We start from the raw sequence: 22,815 nt of genomic DNA, 5'->3' as shown, positions 1-22,815 counted from the left end.
CATTTTTTAAATTAGTATTTTACTAAAAGAGTCAATTCCGTAAATTTCAAGGATTGAAATGGCATTAATACATGCCAATACGCTTGTAACTTTAACATCTATAAAGATGCTGCTGATTTCACTAAAAGTCTTCTAACAATCTTGAACAAAAGTCCAGGAGAAAGCTTTCCAAAAATGTTGATTTTAGGAAGCTTCCCAAATTCATGTGAGGTAAATTTTATTTTTTATTTTCGGGGATGTCTAAAAAAACCTCAATGCAATCTGAAAGCAGTTTTTACTCAATGTTCCATAATAAAGCACTACATACTGACAAGATGCCCTAGGCAAGCTCAGCAGAGAGAAAAAACCTGGGGAAGAAAAACATACTTCTCTGCTGACCTGACATTTGCCATTAGCAGGTTGCTTAGTGACATCACTCCATGGATTTTAACATAACCTGTGAAAATGTTTTTGCAAGCAGGCTTATGGAACACCACTGTTACCTGTGCAATGAGCTGGATTATGAAGTCCACAAGGAGTTTGGATTCTTTGTTGAACATGCCCTGCCAAAGCTTATCTACCACACGCTGTGTAAAATAAAAGACATTGTTCACCAGCACTTGGTAGCTTCCTCCACTTGTTATAGGCAGAGATGCATCTTCACCTAGGTAGCAAAAAACCCCCAAAGTTTTATTCATTTATCAAAAAAACCCCACACCTGCATAAATACATTCACACTAGTTTGTACTTCCTAGACTTCTGTAAAACAGAGAAAGACTCAGTCAAAGCTAAAACAACCCTACAATGATCTTTGATGGTAAGTGAACATTTTAAATCAACAGTGACAAAGACCAAAAAAAAGGGAGGGGGGGATGCATGCTGTGCCATGACATTTAGAATGGAAATACAGCAGACTGAGAACTCCTGGGAAGTCCAGCAGGCCACCATGAAATCCAGCTGGGCACCTGAGCAGTGATATTTGTACAGGCCACTACAGAATCATCCAAATCCTTGTGGGTTTAGATGGTGGGACAGCCTACCCTGCTGACATCCAAGTTACAATCTTTTAATTCTCTTCCTATCTATTTATTAACTGGATCAATGGAGCACTAATCCCAGAATGGGGATTAGTAAAACTACAGCAGGGGAAAGAGAAACAAAGCTAATTTTTAAAATATTAAAGTCCCACCATGATAAATTGAGAAAAACTCCAAATCCTCTACCAAGGCAAGAAGGACAAGGGAAGACGCAAGATCCAGTTTCAATTTTTTTTTACATGACTGTAAATTGCCTGGCTCATATATCCAAAAATTCACATCATATAGTTTTTCTGAATAACCTCTGTCATGGCTTTGGCACAATCAACATAATAAGGGAATACGCAAGTGGAGCAACATCATTTACACATCAAAGGAAAGGAAAGGGCAGGGTAAAAAAAATAAAGGCCATCAAGTTGTACCAAAACAGGGCACTAATAAAGAAAAAGTTAAATTATCAAAGCCTATTGCCTAGATTAATAGATCAATAATTAAACATTGTTATATTACCCAGTAAAACATCAGCTGCAAGTAAATGGTCCATCACTCCATCCAAAACATATGTCTGAAACTCCTTCTGCTGTGTTCGTGTTGATCTTTCAGGGGAAGCCTAATAAAAAGAAATATAATATTTAGCTAACAAACATCTCTAAGTAAGCAAAAAGAGGGAAGGGGAGGACAGTCTAGGTGAGTTTCTCTTTTCTTAGGTTTTGTGAACTATGTTTTTTTTCTCTTAACATTCTGCCTCGAGTAAAAAGTCTTGGCTTTATTCAAAAATTTAAGAATACACATCAAGTACACATCAGTTGTATGTGTTCTTACAGAGTGGGCATTAATCCTATTTAAATCCAGTAAATGTATCTTCTGCCACCACAGGAACTGGAAAAGAACACATTTCAGAAAGATGCATGAACTTCTAAATAAACATATGGTTGAACTGTGACCACCTCAGTAAAAAAAAGAGGAAATGGAACAGATCAAACATGTAAGTTGATAATCACTTCTATGTGGGGTTCTGCATATTATTACAATGGTCTCTGTATAGTCATTTAAAGGATGGATGAGCTAAAACTTTCTAATTACCTTTGCACTTAAAGGGGAAAACCACTTTATCACCATGTGTTTTTCAATGCATACATAATCGTATGTAACTGAATGATCCACTTAAACAATCCTAAAAAGCAATATAACATTAAGTCATCCTACTTGGTTTTACCCTGTAATGGTTTAGTAGTGTGTACATATCCAATTCTCTGGTTTTGCTAAGAGGCCAGTGATGAGTGATAACAGATTAAAACAGCAATAAAACAATTGCAACAATACAGCCTCAAATATGCTTCCTGATGTCTTCAGGTAACTGCATCTTTTGACAATTCATTTTTTGCTTTGTGACAGCAGATGCCCAAATGACCCAGGAAATTTGTCAGGAAATATACAAGCATGGTCCAAAATTCCTGCAGCTATCAAAAAGAGTCAGGGACACTTAACAACACACAGATGATGTAACAAATCGATAAGTCTAGGGAGAATATGAACTGATGCGAACAGAACATTTCAAAATACTTTGTCTGAAGAAGGAGTGGGCAGTTAAACAGAAACTGAACTCCTCATTCCCTGTCTCACCATTGACAGAAGGATGCTTTCTGCAGGTGTCACAAACACTAGAAAGTAATTTACAGGAAGATAACAGTTATACTGGTTTTGTTTTTATAGCATATGGTGCCACATGTCCTGTCACTTCTTCTTCTCTAATATGCATAAAAAAGAAACCTTAATATTTCTGCAGGGATTCACAGCGATTTTATATTTCCTACAAAGTCAATATAGCTGTCATGGTCTGAAAGATGTTTTAACAAATGAATTGCACTCCACAAAAATAAAACTTGAAGAAAGCTACAATATCTCAAGCTGCGCTGTTGAATATCTAGTGTTGTGATCTGCTACTTGTGTTTCTAAACAAAAGGAAATAACGGCTAAGATGCCAAAATAAGACTATGGCTGCTCTAAATAGAAATAAATCATTGACATGATGTGCTCAGCAACTGACTGGCCAAATGAAAATTAAGCCATCCACAAACAAAAGTGGTAGTAGGACTGCAGTGTGGAGGGGAGAACAGAGCACAGCAAGAAAAAAGCCAGGTAGTCATCAGGCAGACTGTCAGCTCAAGCATCTGAGATGGTCACCAATTGATACAAATGCTGGAGGGAGCAGGGAGAAGTCCAGAAAACATTCTCAAAGGAAAGCTGAGATGAACCCTCTGCATTTGCTTTCTTAGGTTCTCCAAGCTGTTAAAGGTGAGCAAACTACTACTTATGAGACAAAAGTGTTCCTTTTCTTTTTAACGCTTATTTCATGGCAACTTACAGGATACCACTGAATCCCAGGTCATCACTCCTCTAACTTTAAAAGGTAAGTAGAGTATTTCAGGGAATAAAGTGCCACAATAAAAACCAAAACACAAACCCCAAAGAAACTATACCTCTAGCAGAAGATCTACCAGTGGAGTCTGTTTGCTGGCTGGTGTGAGACATAAGTTATCAATTATCATCACACGCATGAAGTCAAACACAAACTTCTTGGCAGGATGGTTGGTTAGGTATGTCTTGGTGCCAACATTGCAATATTCTGACTGGCTCCTGTTCATGCCAGAATCAGCTGCAAAGGCTTTAAATTCTTCAGCTGGGGACCCAACTTCATCATCAAGATCAGTGACCTATGAAACATAGCATTTTAAAACTCTACAGATCAGCAAATTAACAGCAGTCTTTTTGCTACTCTGTTCTTCACTTGTCTTTCCAAGGCTGTTTGCTTCACAATTAGCTTCTTAAGAAGCCTTTGTAAAAGATAATCATGTTCAGGATCAGTTCCCTAATACACAACAGAAGAAACATCCTAATTCTAGTTTCAGATTCCAATGGCAAACAATAATCAATGAAGACTGGCATGAGTTGTGTGAACTAGAGGTCACATTTCACGTTCACTTACCAAGTAGCACTCAGGCAATTTCTAGATACTTTGCAAAAATATATTTTCTAATTGCAACAAAGACTTTCTTTTTAAGTTTCTAATTAAAGCAGTTAAAGACATAAGCCAACTAAAAAGGCTATCAAGCTGACATGACAGAAAGCAAAGAAGGAACTAAGCCTTATTGGTTTTTTTTCCAATAAGATACCTTCAGAGTGCAGTTCTGGGTCAGCCAGTTTCCCAAAATCTCTCTCAAAAAAAAAAAAAAAAAGGAAAAAAGAAAAAAAAAAGGCGACAAATAATAATAAAAAAAAAAAAAGAAGAAAAGAAAAAAGGGAAGGTCTCTAAAGCTTGAAAGCTGTCAAATCTAAAAGTCTGACTGCTTATATGTAATGCCTTCCTCTGGATGCAAGAAGAGACAATAGGATTTCCCCCAACAAAATTACTGCATCAATAGCCTACATACGAAGTAATGTTTTAACATTTGGTCTGCTTTGGAAGGAGAGATTTCCCAGGAAATTAAGAGAAGCCCAAACATGTACTCTATCTGGTTTTAGTGGCAATCTCAGAAATGCTACAAGATCAGTTCAGAATCTTCTCTGCTGAATCTGGGTCATAGTGTTTTGTTGAAGAAACCTGGCTGTTGCTCATCTATTTCACAAGGGATTGATTAGTTCTACACATTTGGGCAGAGGGAAATTCTGGAGGAGTAAGCCAATTTGGAGTCAAGAAACTCCTCAAACAGTAAAGAGTTCCAGCTGTCAGGCAGCTACACAAATTTTCAAGGGACCCAGCATCTAAAGTAAAATTTGCTCTGAGGCACAAGGCTCCTCTAAGAACTCTACACAGGTGAATTCTAAACCAGCTTAACCAGTTTATAAGTGGCACTTTTTTCTTTCTTTTTTTGAGTGAGCTCCCAGAATCTGCTTCAAGTGAAAGTTTAACTTAAAAGCAAAATAAACTGAGACTCGTCAGCATGAACCTATAAAAACTGATCTCCCACTTTTAATGACAACAAAAAGATAACAGGCTACCAGTAAGTATTTCTGATGTATATCCTCCATAGTTCTAGCATTTGCCAACCTGTAGCCTAACTATCCTTTCATGTTCTTAATAAAACTACTTTCAGATGTTGGCTAACAATAATTATTTGTTTCCATTCATATCCTAGAAATAGTATCTTTTGTAAGTGACACTAAGCTCAAAGAATACTTCAGGCAGTGATGCAAGCAAGGTTGAATTCACACCCTCTCCTGGCTCAAATTCAGTAGTTCCAGGTAATATAAGATCACTCTTTTTGTGGTTAAGCCAAAAAAGAAGAAATGGGAAGTGGGAGGAAAAAGAAGTTTTAGATTTTATCACACTCTCCAGAGCTGGAGAAAAAACACAGGCTGACTCAGTCTCTCTTGCTTTTATAAATCTGAGATAATGTTCCATTAGAAAACAAATGAAGTATGTACATTCATCTTAACATGCAGTTTCAAATGTTGCTGCACAGCAACTGCCTTTCAGTTGCACATATGCTTCTCTCAGTTCCAAAACACAAGTACAAATCATCCAGCCCAGCCTTTACAATGACCTGTTTCTGCAGCGTAAGTAGAGCTTTACCTTTGTATGACTGTTAATTGATAAATCATCAAAAGTAACATTCAGGGTAAAAAATGAAACTAACTAGTTGGATTTCCTACCATCTCAGAGTAAGGTCGGATGTTGAAAGGAAACACTGTTGCTGCCAGTGCACACAGGAACTCTGGACTCATCCACAAGGAAATGAGGTCCGGCACGTTGTGATACAAATATCGGAAGAATTGCATCAAGGTGACTGGATATTCTCGAAGCCAAGAGCCTTCTTCCTCTGACTGCCAAGGCTGGGTTTAAAAACAAACAGCATATTAGTACAGATGGCACTAATTGAAGAGTGCTCATTTTAGAAAGGAGCTGCAGGAAGAGGAGCTGTAGGGTCAAATATGCTATCAAAAACATTTGTCAAACATGCAATAAAACACGTGATCATTACGTGATCAAAGATGGGGCCAAATGTGATCAATCACATGGACAAACACTTCTTCAAGTGGATCAGAAGTAAGTAACTGAACACGTGGCCAAAAACACTACCAAGTGTGAAAAACACATCCAGAACATGTCAAATGTATGTTGCGAGTACTTCTTAGAACAAGTGACCAAACATTGTCCAGAACACACGACTGAAGTGCCTGAACACGTGACCTGATCAAACAAGTGACAGAAAACGTGTCTGAGCACATCACCAACATGTGATGAATCTGACCCAATGTCACAGAACACTTGTCTGAGCATGTCACCATACAATGAACACCTGACCAAACATGTGACCAAACACATGACTAATCTTGCCTCCATAATGTGTGCCAATTGAACAAGCCAACAACTTCTAAAAACCACAGAAATCACATGTCCAAACCATGCACCTACACAAGGTGACAATAAAATGTGGCAACATGTGTCCAAGCAATTACAAACACGTGACTGAAGACAGGTCAGCATGTCACCATATCGTAAGTGCATGAGAAACATAGCTGAACATGACAAACATCACAACAGGACATTTCATGATAAAACAGGCTAGAACAAGTTGCAATCACATGAAGAAATGCAACCAGATACATGGCTGAACATGTGATAAACCCACAGCAATAACACATGACAGTAACCTATGCCTGAGCATGTTTGAGCACATCACAAACAAGAGCCTGACCACATTTACAACACATCACTGACCATAAGACAAAGTCTGTGTCCTAACATGTAAAGATTCAAAACATGTTGTCAAACATGGCCTGACTCGTGTCAATCCAAACCACGATGGCACATATGAACATAAACCTGATGACACAGGACAAGACTTCAAGGCAAAAGACAGCATGTGTCTAAGCATGTCACAACTGTCTGAACCATTTGTGAGGATCAAAAACATGACACCATCAAGAGATAGACCAAGTGACAACAGCAATGTGTACCGCAGCAGGTCACAAACATGTCTACTGTTAGTACACATGTCCAGAAGACACTTCTAGAAGTGTTAACATGGAAGTGACATAGAAGCAATACTTCTTAGAGCATACTGCAAACACATGACGACGAAACAGGCAACAGGTGATGCTTTTCAAAATTTCAGGAGATAATTTTCACCAGATAACAGACTGGTTCCAAGCAAATACAGAATTTTCCAACTGAGAAACCAACTTTTGCTACTTTTGACATTAGATTCAAAGATGACACATTTTTCTGGCAGTAAATTAATTTCCTTCAGCGTATGGCTATTAATAGTCATGGGACTTCTCTGCATGTGCAAAGTTCATGCACAAAATCTGCAACTCAGCTTTGAGCACATGGGATACAGAGTCTCAAACATTCCCCCACAATGCTAATCAGGAAAGAAATTCAATGATCTCTGCCAAGGGCATTTTATTCTTCTGCTTTCTTATTTTAATTGCAGGGAAACACAAAGCCCAGCCTTATTGTGAAAAAAGCAGTGTTAATTTTATGTCCACTAATATTTCAACAGATACTGAAAAATAAAGTAAGATAGAATAACCCACAGACAATGATGTTTTTCACCCAAGTACTATGAGCCTACCTTACAGCTGAGTTTGTCATTACACTAACAAAACCTCAGTTACTCTAACTCGGCTTTTGAGTATATGGCAAACTTGAACAACTCTGTACATTCAAATATGAACAAATTTATTTATGCTTACAGAATTCAGCATGCTCCTTAGCATTCCCAGTAATAAGAAGGCAGCTTCTGTGCAAACACTGTGTACTGAAGAAGTAACGGTGCCACAGGAGGCAGGAACTCCAAATATGAATGTCCAAATAGAGTCTAAATCAAACTGTAAGAGGTGAAAGAGAAGAAAGAAAACATGAAATAATCTCTTACTCCTGTGCAGTTTGATACTGTTTTCATTGTACCTACAATATGCTCATTTAGCAGTATCTCAGAAATGAATTGGTTTACATCCTCCAAACTTTACACCCAAAAGCTTTATATGAAGGTCACTGAAGAAAATTCCTTCTAACCATGTGCTAATGTAATTGCAACTCTTACCTCTTCCAAGTATTTACATGTTTTGAAATGAGACCTGTCAGCACTAGTGCTGCACAACCACCTCAGCCTATTTCACTCACATCTAGAAGTAAAACCTGCATGGTATCCCACAGAAAAAAAAAACAACAAAACAAACCAAGAACAAAAGAAACAAATCAAGTTGTATTTTCCAGCAAGTCCAAATAATTAAAAAATACAAAAGGATGAAGTGTCCACCTCTAGCTTTAAGAGCACCATTGCTAAATATTTTAAGTACTTTAATTTCAATTTATCAGTGCTGTACTTCAACGCTGTAAGCAGGAGGCTAGCTTCATGCCTTTAACTTTCTGTAGCACAGTACTGAATGTGCTGTCAAGTATTCCCGTTGAGAAAACAGGCAGGTGGAATACCTTTGTGGTCTGAAATTCTTACTTTCCAGTTCCTGCTGATAAATAAATGTTAGCACTGAATCCATTCTGAACAGGCACTTTGTCTACCTGGACTGTGGCTTTTCTCCACAAAGCACTATACTAAGGCTTCCTAGGACTTTGCTGTAGACCATATAATACCTACTCATTTACATACAATTAAAACAAGTCCAAAATCAACCTTTTTCTGAAATAAAAGCTACTTTGTTACAAAAAATTACACTCCCTTCAATGCTCACACCATGCCATCTTAAACCATGGATCTGCTTCTCATTTGACCCAAAACACACCAGAAAGACATCAGCAATAGCTATGCTGTAACAGGCTGGCTTCCACATACTCCCACAGTACCTTGTCCTCCCACCCCAAACAACACAGCACTAAACACCATATCATGACTGAGAGTCAGTTGCAGAGAAGAACGAGAGGGCCCGGTTAATCCATTATTTCTTTCATGACAAACAGATTTACATTTACATTTCACTAGGTAATCCCTACCTGGCGACCCCGATTACACTGGCTGCTGATGACAGGTGCACTGACCTGCAGGTTTTCAGGCAGTTCAGTGACAGGCTGCTGCAGGAAAAGGGCCATAAGGAGAAAATAGAGTGCAGGTACATTAGTGTGCTTCGGGAGAAGGGACTGCAGAATGGGAAAGCCTGGGAAGTGACAAGCATCCCGGTTAATCTCCCGGACTGTCGATCTGCCACCAGCACTCCTGCCGACATTGAAGCCTGAGATGAAAAAGTACAAAAAGCCAACAACATTAATTGGGAAATGCCCATGAAACTCATGCTTACTCAAGTAGTGAAATTGAGAGGGTGTCTCCTTTGAAATTAATGCCATAAAACATGAATGTGTGAATATAGACTATCACAAAGATATTACACGATTCTGCTGCAGATGTCTTTTTGATCAATAATAAAAGGAAATGATTGCCTTCCAATACCATATAGATGACACTGCTCCCTACAGACTGCTTAATGCCACTGCATACACACAGAGATCCTTTTGCTGACTGTGACCAAAATTTTAGACTTCTAAAACACATAAGCTTCTGAAAAAAAAAAAAACATATTTTTCTGGGTGAGAGCAAAGATATTTGGTTGATTAACCTTAATCTCAGTTACAGATTCATATTAGCAAGCATCAATCCCATTGTCCATTTAAGTTGACGGGCAGCTAATTTGCTTCCAGAGATGTCTCAAGAGCACCTTGTAAGCAGCTGGTATGAAGTATTAAATGCTCTTATTTTGTCTTAAGTGCTGCCTGAAGTACAAAACTCACCTCTTCTGATCCCAATTCTACCTAAACATTTAATCTTCCTATTAAAAAAACACACTGGGATGGCAGAAGAGCTTATTTTCAAGTGAGGAAGGAAGCAGGAAGACAATTCAGTCTCCTCACTAGCACAAACAGTAAGGCATTCTTCTGACACTGCCAGAGGAGACTGTTTTCCTGAGGCTCTTACACAGATATTCTTTCCACCAGAAATTGTCTTTTTAAACAGAAAACATCTACGAGGAATCAGACTAATTAAATCTTTGCTACAAAGTTCCAGGAAATCCAGCAGTAATCTTGAGCAAAAATGGCTCGTATTTGTTTTCATGAGAAATCTTGGAGCCAATGTGTTATAATTTATTAGAAAGCACGTGGTATAAAAATTAAATAATCTGTCACTATCAGTTGAAGAGACACATGTTTAAAAATATCTGTTTGGTCACAATCTATCTGGATTCAATTAAACTGATACTACAGTAAGAAAAATAGGAAATCTCTTCAAATACCAAATGTGACTGTAAATCAAAACCTTATTCAGAAAGATTTTGTGACTGAAGAAAACATCTATGTTATTGGACATTTTAAGTGGATACTGAATAAACAACAGTCAAGCCCCTGTAATATCAATGATTTTCAAATTAAAGACACATGATGAAGAGAGCATAAGATACTCAGATTTCAAAGAGACAAAGCAGAAAAAAAATGTACTTCATACTTTCATTTCAGAAAAAGCTCTCTTCCTGAAGTAAGGTCACTTTAGAACAAAATCAGATCATATACTGCTGCAACACATAGAGGTGGTTCCTTGTACAGTCATTTTAGGAACAATAATTAAGTTGAAAGTACTATTAATATCACTGTCCTGATCTGAAGACTCTTCAAGGAAGTTGTGAATGTTCAATCCCTGGCAGTGTTCAAGGCCAGGCTGGACAGAGCCTTGGGTGACATGGTTTAGTGCGAGGTGTCCCTGTCCATGATGGGGGGGGGGGGGGGTTGGGAACTAGATGATCTTAAGGTCCTTTCCAACCCTAACAATTCTATGATTCATGAAAGAGTCTCATTTAATGTCAATGGGTTTGTATTGGTGTCTGAGTGGACATTCACCTGAAAAGCACTACCTTATTTTGACTAAAAAAAGAGATCTATGGGAAACCACCATACCTGGCAATACATGCACAGAATTGACATCTGTTATTTCAGACACTTGGAGCTGCATATTCAGACAGCTCAGAGATGCTCAAAATGGGTTCTGTAGCACTAAAGCCTTATACACTGAACTCTAGATAATATGCAATAATGGAAAAGTCTCATAACCTGGACGAATGAGGCTTTATGAACCTGCAAAGTCTTTAATATGAGAGAGAGAGAGCACAAGCATGCATGTGTGTAGAAGAATGCAGTAAAAGGGAGAGGAAAATAAAGGCTGAGATGGCAACATAAACACAGAAATTCCCAAGATAGCAAAGAAAAATCCTGGTAAATTTAATTGGCACAGAACTCACTAGACAAAGCAGCTCAGGTATAACACCACATGATGCTCTAAGTAAACAAACAAGGAAATTTTACTGAATCTTTATCAGCTGTGTATATAAGGTTCTTGTTGCTATGTTTGCATCTAGCTCAGATGTGCCTACCAGGGGACATACTTCACCTTACCATGATGGTAACAGAAAAAAAAAAAAACAAAAGATTAGCTACACAGGCTTCATGCAGATGACGAGGTAATACTGAGTTTACAGTGAAATCTGTGCAGTATCAGCTGAAGGGCAGTTTTGTAAAACTGCTCTCTTTTGTCTAGGAAATCTAACTCTGAATTGTAAGAAGAATGAAGTGCAGAGCCATCTGGTTGCAGCACATGCAGCAGTAACAGAAAGGATGCATCTGCCACAGTATTCATGCAATAACCCACACCTCAACATACATACAACATACATACAACACACTCCCGCGCAATCCTTCAGTCATGAGAGGTTTAGATGCCATACCTAGCACAGTACCAATCTTGTTGGTCAAGACAGAATCCGTCTGGTCGAGCCAGCCTCCACCACTGAGACCCTCCTTAAATTTGATAAGGATGGACTGATTACTCAACAGGACCACAAGAATTCGCATGGCTGCTGTGACTGTGGTGGAATGCAGATGTTCTTCCATAAACATCATAATCCAGTCAAAACCAAGTGTCTTAATTAGCTCTTCACAAGCCCTAATTAAAAAAAACAGAAAAAAAGAAGTCACATTTTACAGCATTTAGTTTCCTACTAGATAGTAAAAATCGGTGTCTGACCTCCAATACAGGGCAAAATTCAAGATCAGAAAAAGTTCAGATCTGTTGAAGAATTAACTGAATTCTTAGGTAAGTTTGTGACACAACAGGAAATGCTGCTCACCAAATCTTGTCAAATGGAACACATACAGTTTTGCAGAAAGGGAAGACTAAATATAGCTCCTGGGACTATTCAACTGAACGAGATTTCTCCAACTCTTGCTTTTGATAGCAAATGTGGAATGCTGAACTGGAAGCATTTATCCACAAATCATAATTTCCAAATACTTTTCATTGAGCCTTACACAGATAGAGAGTTTTCACAAGCCTTTTTAAATAAACTGGTATTAAAAAATGAAGGTTCTTTAGTTGGGATTTTTTGTTTTTTTTCAATTAAGGGAAGAGTTGCTTAAAAATATTTGAAAGAATATGCTCTTTCTTTAATTTCTTTTTAGCAGTATTACTGAAAAACTTGAGCAGGTTCAGGTTGTATGTCAACCAATGCTCAGTCAATCGCTACATAATCTACAGTTGCCATACATTCACAAAATGCCTCCAACAGATTCAAGACAGCCTACTGGGCAGTTGCTTGACAGCTGTATTTTATGAAGGTTTAACTTGACAGTGTTGCAAAGTCTCTTCTCCAACTCACTATGACTCCAGTGCCTCATTAAACTATAATACCACGTTCCCTTCCATTAACAATCAGAAGCAAGTAATCTCCCCTCAAATCTACTACATACCTTCCTTTCCTGCTGATATTTACTTCTGTTGCTCCTAACTTGAAGCATAAGTTTCTACTAATGCTGTCAATCATGGTCTTATATTTTTCTTTAAAAAGTCAAACAAAAAAAAAAAAAAGAGTTGATGCAATAGCTGAAAGATATGCATTAGTTACACCAGCATCTGGTTTGTACTTGCTTAGTACTATTATTCTTGCTACCACAACTGACAACATACAACTCAATAATCATGTGTTCCATTTCTGCTAGCATATCCAAGGCTAATTCAGAGACATCTGCATAAATCACTCAGTAGTTCCTATAAATTTATATAATTCAACTAACCAACTTGAATGGGGGCTGTATAATTCTTCCCCCTAGAAGTAAAAACATATATCCTTTCTCTACTTCAAGTTTTTTTGTACTTACTGCAAATTAACAGTCGTCTTGTCTTTAGATGTATATAGAAGTTTCAGTAGGATATCTAAAAGCCTGTTCCGCAGTAGAATAAGATTAGCTGAAACAAGTCCTCCAAAATCATCCTCTGTTCCTAAACATTTTAAAAAAAAGAAAATCAGGCTTTTGGAATTCAGACATTTTAAAGGCTATTCATGAATTTCATACATAAAAATTATTATCGTCACACAGAGTTTGGTCAGTTTGAAGAATGGGTAAAAGGGAATTGCAGCTTCTCAGATAGTAATCTAAACTGAGGTGGTCCAAATTAACTAAGACAGTCACTGCTGGCAGGTAGAGACAGAAACAAACACTGCCTCACCCCAACCCAATCTCTCCCTCCCGACAACACGGTAGATAAACATTTTGGATTAAGTGACCGGGGGATGGGAATCCCAAGGAAAAACGTGATACTCCCTCCAAGTCTAAGAAACAAGGAGAAACAGACCCCCAGATTCATCATCGGTTGATAAAAAACACTTACTGCAAGCCAAGACAATACATGAAGCTCAGGAGTAACTTTACAGTTATTTTGTGAATCCCTCTTATTGCACCTTATGCTCTCAATGTAAAAACCATGTTTTTACATTATTTAAAAAACCCAGAAAATTACAGCTTGAGGGGATAAGCAAAAATGAAGACAGATAAGGGAATCTTAGAATGGTTTGGGTTGGATGGGATCTTAAAGATCATCTGGTTCCAACCCCACTGTCATGGGCAGGGACACCTTCCCCTAGATAAATGGACACTTTCTGGGCCAAGGTTTTGTGCCTAAGTCACAGACACAAACACAAAGCATCTTCTATGGCAGAAATACAGAGGAACTAGTGAAGACCAGTAACCTAAAAATTGCATGTCTTTTGGTCCAAAAGCTTTTCTCTCCATTCTTGTCACAGCCTGAATTTCTCCCCAGGGGTCTTCAGTTCCCCCAAGGCAAGCAAAAAGCAGCTCAGGCTGTGGTTAGCCTGGGAAAAAAAGATAGCTAGCCTGTAGTGAGATCACCAATCTGTACCTCTCTCCAATACCCACACCCTTCTTTTTCACTAAAAAGCACAAAATTAATCATCTTGGAACATTCAGAAGGAACAGGAGGCACATAGGGGGATAATGATGAATATGCAGACTGCCTAAATCTTGTTATTTGGGAAACCAAACCAATAAAGCTAACTTTAAAGCAAAACCAGTTTTCTTTCCCCAGTATATTCCCAAAGTGATACAAAAAGAGGATCTTTAGGCAATCCCTTCTAGCTATTTGGGTGACATCCACTATGGGACTAAAACATTTCTGTTCAGAAAGACTGATCAAAAATGCAGCTGCAGAAGCCTCTTTTTTTTAGGAAAACAAAAGTAGAAATGGTCCCCAAACTATTCAATATAAGCATTCTTGAAGGAAAGTAAAACTTCCTTTTTGGCCTAAAAAAATAACTAGACTGTCTTAGTCAATTCTTCCGCTTCCTCCACACCTGGAGGCCACAGGCACCTACTAACCCATTTTTGTCTTCTTGTTCTCCCCACAAAGCAGCAGAGATTCACTGCTGATCTGAAGTGAGTGGAACAAACAGAAAGAAACCATGTAGTGTTAAATGAAGGAAGCCAAAGTACATGGGTTTTGTACTGCTTTGCACGCAATACTGAAAGCTAAAGTACCACAACTAACTAGCAGCCAGATTATAACACAATTGCAATATTGCTAATGACACTATTTCCAAATTTTACATATTTAAGCACAGAAGGGATCACAAAGAATTTTGCTTCTACTGCTTTAAGCCGTGCCCTCACTTACCACTGTCAAGCTTTTCCTCGTTGTTTATTTCCATGACTACAAACTTCTCACAGACTGCGAATGTAGGTAAAGTGGAAGAGATGAACTGTCCAAACCTTGATGTACACAGAAAAAACATCATTCATTGATATGACAGCTGCACTCTCATCTATCAATAATTCACCTTAAACATAAAACCAGAATACTAGTGAGAGGGAGATACTCAAAAAAGTCAGCTTTATCACAACTCAAAGACTGAAGAAAACAGTCTCCATCTAAAGTCAGTAGCCAAAAACCAATTTAATGTGTAATAATTAATGGAATCTTTGCAGACAAGTCTGTACATAAAGGACTCTGAAAGTGCTAGGATTCAAAAAAAGGAAAGAGGGAGATATCACCAAGTCCTAATAAAAGGAATACCACAAGTTAAACCATTACAGCTTAACATGTATTATATAAACAGTGATTACTTGACTCTGGTATAACATTTATGCCTATAGCTTGAGGTGATGAAGTCATAGGTTTCCAAGACAAGACGATTATGCTTCTCAAAGAAAGGAGATGCAATATATTCCTCTTCTTTCTGAAACTAAGCTGAAATGGGCCCTAGGTAGTATAACTTTTCCCTAATTAGACATTATTTTTCATTTTATGTCCAGAAATGGTAACAAGGAACACTCAGGCATTCTACAATCTGTTTTATAACTATTTAATCATAAAATCAATAGTTTTATAAAACAAAGACAGGCAAGATGTTTATGTTGATGCTTCCGATACTTTTAATTGCACTTAAACTGAGAAGCTGAAAAGGTGACCATTTGTATGCAAAGAACTCCCAAACCCTGCATATTTAATCCATTTCCATTATAATTAAGGGGGAGATGATAAAAATTATCAAGAAGCTGAACTTATTTAAAAGCATGTAAAATAATTCTGTATGTATGAATCACAATTACTTATGTAGCTTTCATCAGTCAGAATAATACATATCTGACAGCTTTAAATATTGTTTTACACAGTGATGATTAAGAAAAAATCTTAAACTAAGCCTTTCCTGCAGGGAAGCAATCAAAGCTGTATTTTAACCAGAAGTAATAGTCAATGGTATTTAAAAAAAGTGCTCAATACTTCAAAAGAACAAGGGAGCTGCAATATAGCACCTTGGCTTTTCACCTGCAGAACATTAAGCCAGTTTAATCAGTCAGTCATACCTGGTTAGATACAAACAATTTAATACATAAATCAAGACATTAACAAAATTATTGCCTGTGGCTGGTTCACTGTAGCTCTCACAGGAAAAATTCAGTACATGAGCATTTCATGTTACTTACTCTACAGCAATATGACCATGGAGTATTTTTGACCAAGATCACCAACATAATAAACATAAGAAGGCCAGATTTACCACAGGTGTGGGTTACCTGAGCAAGTCATAGCTGCTAGGAAAGCCTTGTAGCAAAAAGCTCAGCACATTACTAATTGCAGCAATAGTAGGCTGGGATAGAGACATATCTCGAAGAGTCAAGAGCAGTCTTGGGATGAGCTGGAAGTCCCTCATTAACTTGGCATTCTTTGCTGCTTCACTGGAAGAAGTAAGGAAGTGGCAATTTAAAATTGGAGCATCCCCTACATATTACTTAAACCTGTAAGTCTCATTACTAAGCTGTCATTGCTTCATACCTTGACTCTGTGAGAAGTTCGATGAAGTGCTCAAATAATGACAGATGAAGCTCATAGGGTGCATGAAGCCACACCTGAAATACAGAATAAAAAATTATTTTTTTACACAAAACCACTTTATGATTAAAAACTGACATTAATATACCAAAAGTTATGAAAGTCTTGAAGAGATTAAAACTGTCTGTCCATATGACTATTTACCTGGCCATTGTACTCAAAAGAACATTGCAAGGTTTCCAATTGTTTGATTTTCAACTTCAAATAAATACTAAATATACCAGTGAAGAATAAAGCGACACATATCGGTACCAACATATTTTCTATAAATGTATCATGTTGAAAATTTTTTAAGAATTCTAGACAGAAAAGTTACATGCTCTCTGGAACGTCTCTTCAAACATATGATGCAATGACTCCAAAGGAGTTACTGGGATTTACTAGGCTGATGTGAAATGCTGTGTTAAGTTTATTTGGCTTATGCAAAGATTTTCTCTTCGTAAAATTAACTTCTGCCAAGATTAAACTCAAGGTCTTCCCTGATTTTGATTTTTTTAAATTTTCTTTTTAGCCAGCATTTCTTGTATACCATTTAAAATTATTTAGATCCTCTAAAGCAAAAACAAAAAAAAACACCTAAAATTATCAATTGTTCAATCAATACAAGTAATAAAAGATAAAAACAGAAAGTTGGCAGTTACAGCTGCAAATCTTAAAACTGACTTGCTATTGAACAAAACATAATTAATACTTGTGCTATAGTATATAAAACTGGCTTACACAAAATGCTTTCTTAGCATTTTCTTTTCTTCTAACCTTACCTAAAATGATCAGAATAAATCTTTTCATTTCCGTGTTTAGCATAAGAGTAAGATCATCTAATTTATCCAATTTAAGTGAAATGTTTGAGTCACTGACTTCTGAATACAAAAATATAAATAATTAAAAAAAAAAAACAAACAAGCCAAAACCTGAGGCTTTTGGGAAGTTTCTTCTCAGTGACTCATAAAAATAAAATAAATGTGCAAGTAACAGGTTTAAGTCTCCTAAGTATATCCATTCTCCAGATATTCTTGGTCTTCAGGGAAAATAAAAGATAGACATGAACTGAAGAATATTAAATTAGATCTTTTGTACAGTAGTTGCTGTCTGAGTGAGTACAGACCATTGATGAAGCTTCTCAGCTGGTTCCTTTCTGGGAGAAAGAAAAAGAAAGAAAGAAAAAGGCAGGATTCATATCCCACTGTCAAATGAGCTAGGCTGCTGAGCGAGTCACACTTCTCTGCTAAATAATTCATCTACCTTAAGAACTCTACCACAAACATTAGCTCTTGTAGATATTATAATAACTTTTATTAAGTCTATGTTTAATTTTGCGAGCACAAAGGAAGCATTACTGTAATTTAAAAGTTTTATTAAAACCTAGTTACATGATACTGAAGAATTTGTGTTTAGACATGGCCCAAACTTATTTCTCATTTAAACATTATGCCTCAAGTTAAAAAAAAGGAAACTTCGGTGTGTGACAAATTTTCTTTGTATTAAAACCCCACTTAGGTTAAAAGAGTGGTCCAGGTCTGCCCTTTTAATTTCTTTTATCTCTGTGCCATAATTATAGCATATCGCTGATCTTGGCAAGGTGGAGTTGGGTTTATTAAAGACCTTTAAGCTCTTGATAAAAGAAAGTTAGCAAGGGCAGTTAATTCTATTAAAATAAAGGCTATAGCAGCAGGACTATTTTCATAGACAAGAGTCTTGAATAAAGTTTCCAGGAGGGCTTTGAAACACTCAGACATCTAGAAAAAGGAAATGGCTAATTCCATAAAACCATTTGTGCAAAACAGATTTGTACTATTAAGTCAGTATCTTATTGCTGGATTAGTAGTGGTAGTAGGCTATAAATAAATAAATAAAAATACTATGTGAAACAGAAAACCTTGACTCAGCCTGTGTCAGGTATAGGAGCCAAAGGAGCAAACACTAAATGACAAGTTCTACACATCATTTATTAGCCTCTAGTACATTAGCATTTCCTTCTGAACTTCTCTCCTTTCCTTAATTTAACACAACAATGAAATATTTCAAAATTCGGCTTGCACGACATGTAAGTGCCTTACTATTAACTGCAGGAGGCATATAATAAAGTGATTCCTCTGTGCTATGTTGAAGGTTCACCTCCAGCTATTATTTTCAGTATGTCTTTCATGCCTCGATATATGTACTGCAGTAGAACAGACAGACTGAAAAAATTGCTGAACAGAAAACTGCAAAATGTAACTTCTAAAACAACAAAAAGCAGAAACATCTGTGGTACCCATTCATTGTTTCTACATTGATTCAAGCCAGTTCAGCAGGAAAAGTTACTAGTGATCTCGCTGTTCAGCTACTTTACTGTACTACATAAGAAATAGGAAGTTTTCAGGATAACAGCCTACTTTGTTGTTGCTCAATATATAAGGGCATGCTATCAGCATCTGGCTTAATCACTACCCAGCATCATCATCACTTTTCTGTGCATCTTTACATACTTCAAAATCACAGAGCAGATCCTGGAAGGCAGCAGAATTTGGAATGATGGATGTCTCGTGCCCACTATCAACAGTTCCCACCAAGGAAAAGGTCAGATGGAGAATGTGGCTGTTCAGAAGGGACCGTTTCTTCTTTAACAGCATTGCCAGCAACTTGAACACATAAACAAAAAAGGAATTAGCAGACTATGAATACACAACAATGTTGTCTAAGCATGAAGAATGGATATGTCTGTTTCTTTCAAGAAGGCCCTTAAACTATGTCTGATAGTTGATCCTCTTGAAATAGCTTGAAAGTGGCATTACAGTTGATTAGAAAGGAGCATATCTAGGACACCCTCCGGCTCAGAAAACATCTGTTCTAAATTTTAGACAGTATCTAGGCACTGAAAAAGTAACCATGACAAGATAAAACTGAACAAGCCTGACTTTCCTTTTCATTGCTGCCCTTTGTTGCTCTAGGCATCACCATAGATGTCATCCTTACAATCCTCATTTCTACTCTAACTTCTTAAAATCAGGGCTAGGAAAGAATCAATTGCCAAATGTACTATTACTATTTCTTGTCTTCTGATGCATACTTGTGAAACTCTTAACATACTGGCCTGTTCAGCTTCACCATCTTCCTTGAAACATTACTAAGGAAATAAGGATTTCTGGGAATCTCTCTCAAACCATGCTATTTGCTGAGGTCAATACAAGTGGAATGTAAGGTCATATGTAATGATCCACTGACTGCTTAAGGTTTAAAGAAGACACTGTCTAGGTCTGTTTGACCAAAGTAAGCCATGTCTGTAACAGGCTACATAGAATACTATGCTTATAATAACTATACTAGCCATTAGCATTACAAGGTTTGTAAATATGCTGCCCAAAACACAGAACAAACTTCCCCTTCCAGTAAAGCAGTCTTCACAAAAAATGTAAAATGCATTGGTCATGTGAAGATCTTTTCAAGTCAGTCAACCAATCCTTCTGCATAACTAATTATACTTTCCCCATCCTGATGGATAATTAAGAAGTCTTGAGCTTGAAAGCAAACAGCATCACTAACTATAAGGTCTGTGCGGTCCTCAAAATGATGCTTTCAGGAGTCTACTTGTTTAGTTTTCTTCATTTGTCTGTCCTCCTCTCTTGCTGGCCAATCAAGGAGACAGGAGCTCCCCGATCATGGAGGGCTTGTAGGGTTGGGTTCATAATCCTGGGAAAAGAATTATCTAAATGCCATAGTTGTGCTCTTCCTTGCTATTAATGAAGGCTCAGTTTCAGCAAAGCACCTAATGTGTACAATTGCTTAGCAAAACTTTCCACCCTCTCCTTTAAAAGCCACCCTAAATAATTCACCTATGACAATTAGCCAAGAGCTCAGTAAACTTAAGAGCAGAAACTCAGGTTAACACACCACAACAAGGAGTTTCCACAGGAACTGCTAAGACAGCCAGTGAAACTGAATCAGCCTGGTCTGTTTTAAGACTTCTTACATACCTGATAACCTCTGATTCTTTCCATTTCTTTGCTGGCTAGTGGATTGCTCTTTACCACACAGACCAAGGCCTTCACAGCTGCATATAACCCTTCTACATCTGATGCCATTGCTACAAGTCCCAAAATAGCAGCAGCTCCACCAATATACTGCAGTGTAGTGGCCACAGGCTTGGGGACAAATGTTCTTACACCTGAGCATAGACAGAGAAAATAAATAAAAATAAATCCTAATTCTTCTAGGAAATCACTGCGAACACATGCATTGATTTGCATTCTATCATTGTTTGAATTATGAAAATAGCATCACTAGAAGAACTTTGATACCTCAGAAGAGAAGGTGGAGGAAATACTGCACTAGAAAATAATTCATGACCTAGGGTAAAGTAATTAAGTATATTTTCATAATGAAGACTTATATAAACTGAAACAATCATCCCATGTTCGTAACAAAGACAAAAGAAAAGATAGTATGCCCACAACATTTAAAAATGTTAAAAAAAATTAATGTACCATTAACATTCATCAATTAAGTGACATCTTCTAGACCTGAGTTCTTATTGACAAGCAATTAATAATTTTGAAATATAATAATTCTCAAGTGCTCAGCTCACCTAAATATCCTATCAAAGCTGCACCAATGGAGCGTGCGGGTCCATTCAAATGCCCTGCTGAGTTATGTAGCAGCTTCACAGGTGTGGCATTTTCATGAGAAGAAATTGCCAGCTGAAAAAAAATCCAACAAAAAAAACAGGAGCTAAAGGGAAGGTTTTTTTTTATGCAAGCATAAACATGTCTTGTGTGTTTGCCTCCTGTGATTAAGAGTAACATATAACAAAATAGAACTATGGTAGAGTCATTAAGACATTCTCTAAAGTGGAATCTCCAGTCCCCAAAGTTTAAGGAAGATTAATCCAACTTTAAAAATAATCCCACCAGATAACAGAAAAGTTTAGGTTGAAAGGGACCTTTAAAAATTATCTATTCCAGTCCCCCTCCTTTGGGTAGGGAAATCTTCCACTGAATTAGGTTGCTCAAAGTGCCATCCAACATGAGCTTAAACACTTCCAGGAATGGGGCATTCACAGCTTCTCTGGACAATCTGTACCCATGTCTCACCAACCTTATTGTAAAATGTTTCATCATTATGCCCAATCTAAATCCACCTTATTTCAGTTTAAAACCATTGTCCTTTGTCCTGTGACTACATGCCCTGGTAAAATGTCTTTCTCTCTTGTTCTTATAAGCCCTCCCTATGTATTGAAAAGCTGCAATAAGGTCTTCCTGAATCTATCCTTCAGGCTGAACAACCCCAAATCTCTCAGCCTATCTTCATAGATGGTCTTTTGAATAAATATTTCATTGACTTTTAAGATACTCTGAAGAAAAAAATGTAAACCAATATTCTGGTTTCCAAATCTGAATCATGGTCAGAGTACTAAACTACCAGCTTTGTTCATCTGCAACAAGAGAAATACATTCTCCTGAATATATGTTCAACAATACAATTTTAACTGTTTTTCAAAAGGACTACAACTGTCATCTACATTAAAAGCCAAATGCCTCTAAAAGGTGCTAATATATGTAGTTATTAGTAACTTCAGGAATGCAAATAAAATCTAGGAGTACAATCTCTTAAAAAAAAAGAAATTAAAAACCCATAAATGTGATTATGGGCAACCTTTTTCACAAGTAGATTATTATTCCTGGTAGCCTTGTGAAAATTGCCTTGAAAGAAGCTAAAAGAAATGACAAAACAAGTACTAGGTATTAACCAACTCATTTCCCAACATACCTGTTTGGCAATAGCTTTACTATCCAACTTGTTGTAAACTTTCCTTATTTTTGCCACTGTAAATGAAGAAACTGACAGTGCATAGAGACCAAAGGAGACCTTCTCTTCTGGTACCAAAGATACTGGAGAGGGGCTGATTCCTTCAGACTTTGAATCTTTGCCTTAAATTCAAAGCAAAAAAAGTTCATTTCAGTAATAGCACTGTTTTTCTTTTCAGTTTCAAGAACAAATTATATCGCAGAATCGGTACAATATAGAGAATATACAGAAAGGTTTTACAAATAGCTGAGATGTGATACTGTCTTTGCATACTTTCTCACTGTACTGAAGAATACTTTGATAGCATGTGAGTCATGGAATAAATCGGCTATTTA

At 37.2% G+C, this 22,815-nt stretch overlaps 1 protein-coding gene across 7 annotated transcripts in view; it reads right to left on the bottom strand.

Moving 5' to 3' along the window:
• WDFY3 (WD repeat and FYVE domain containing 3) overlaps nucleotides 1–22,815 on the bottom strand; it is a 171,601-nt gene that overhangs the window by 36,040 nt on the left and 112,746 nt on the right. For 6 of the 7 annotated variants that reach the window (XM_061440880.1, XM_061480382.1, XM_061440888.1 and 3 more), the window contains 15 exons: nucleotides 22,442–22,602; nucleotides 21,261–21,372; nucleotides 20,650–20,840; nucleotides 19,165–19,317; nucleotides 16,640–16,713; nucleotides 16,381–16,542; nucleotides 14,981–15,075; nucleotides 13,171–13,291; nucleotides 11,742–11,959; nucleotides 8,974–9,209; nucleotides 7,719–7,853; nucleotides 5,670–5,849; nucleotides 3,497–3,730; nucleotides 1,527–1,626; nucleotides 483–643 (listed from right to left, as the gene is read on the bottom strand). In XM_061440880.1, the coding sequence (XP_061296864.1) occupies nucleotides 483–643; nucleotides 1,527–1,626; nucleotides 3,497–3,730; nucleotides 5,670–5,849; nucleotides 7,719–7,853; nucleotides 8,974–9,209; nucleotides 11,742–11,959; nucleotides 13,171–13,291; nucleotides 14,981–15,075; nucleotides 16,381–16,542; nucleotides 16,640–16,713; nucleotides 19,165–19,317; nucleotides 20,650–20,840; nucleotides 21,261–21,372; nucleotides 22,442–22,602 (2,333 nt within the window). The remainder of the gene's footprint in view (nucleotides 1–482; nucleotides 644–1,526; nucleotides 1,627–3,496; nucleotides 3,731–5,669; nucleotides 5,850–7,718; nucleotides 7,854–8,973; nucleotides 9,210–11,741; nucleotides 11,960–13,170; nucleotides 13,292–14,980; nucleotides 15,076–16,380; nucleotides 16,543–16,639; nucleotides 16,714–19,164; nucleotides 19,318–20,649; nucleotides 20,841–21,260; nucleotides 21,373–22,441; nucleotides 22,603–22,815) is intronic. The other variant, XM_061480354.1, reaches the window with a different exon arrangement.

Source organism: Pezoporus flaviventris, unplaced genomic scaffold (assembly GCF_033815535.1).
Source record: "Pezoporus flaviventris isolate CSIRO_AGI_PZ_B2104156 unplaced genomic scaffold, CSIRO_AGI_Pfla_v1 ptg000002l, whole genome shotgun sequence".
NCBI lineage: Eukaryota > Metazoa > Chordata > Aves > Psittaciformes > Psittacidae > Pezoporus > Pezoporus flaviventris.
Note: the sequence above shows the minus strand (reverse complement) of the source record. Positions and strands in the feature narration are given on the sequence as shown.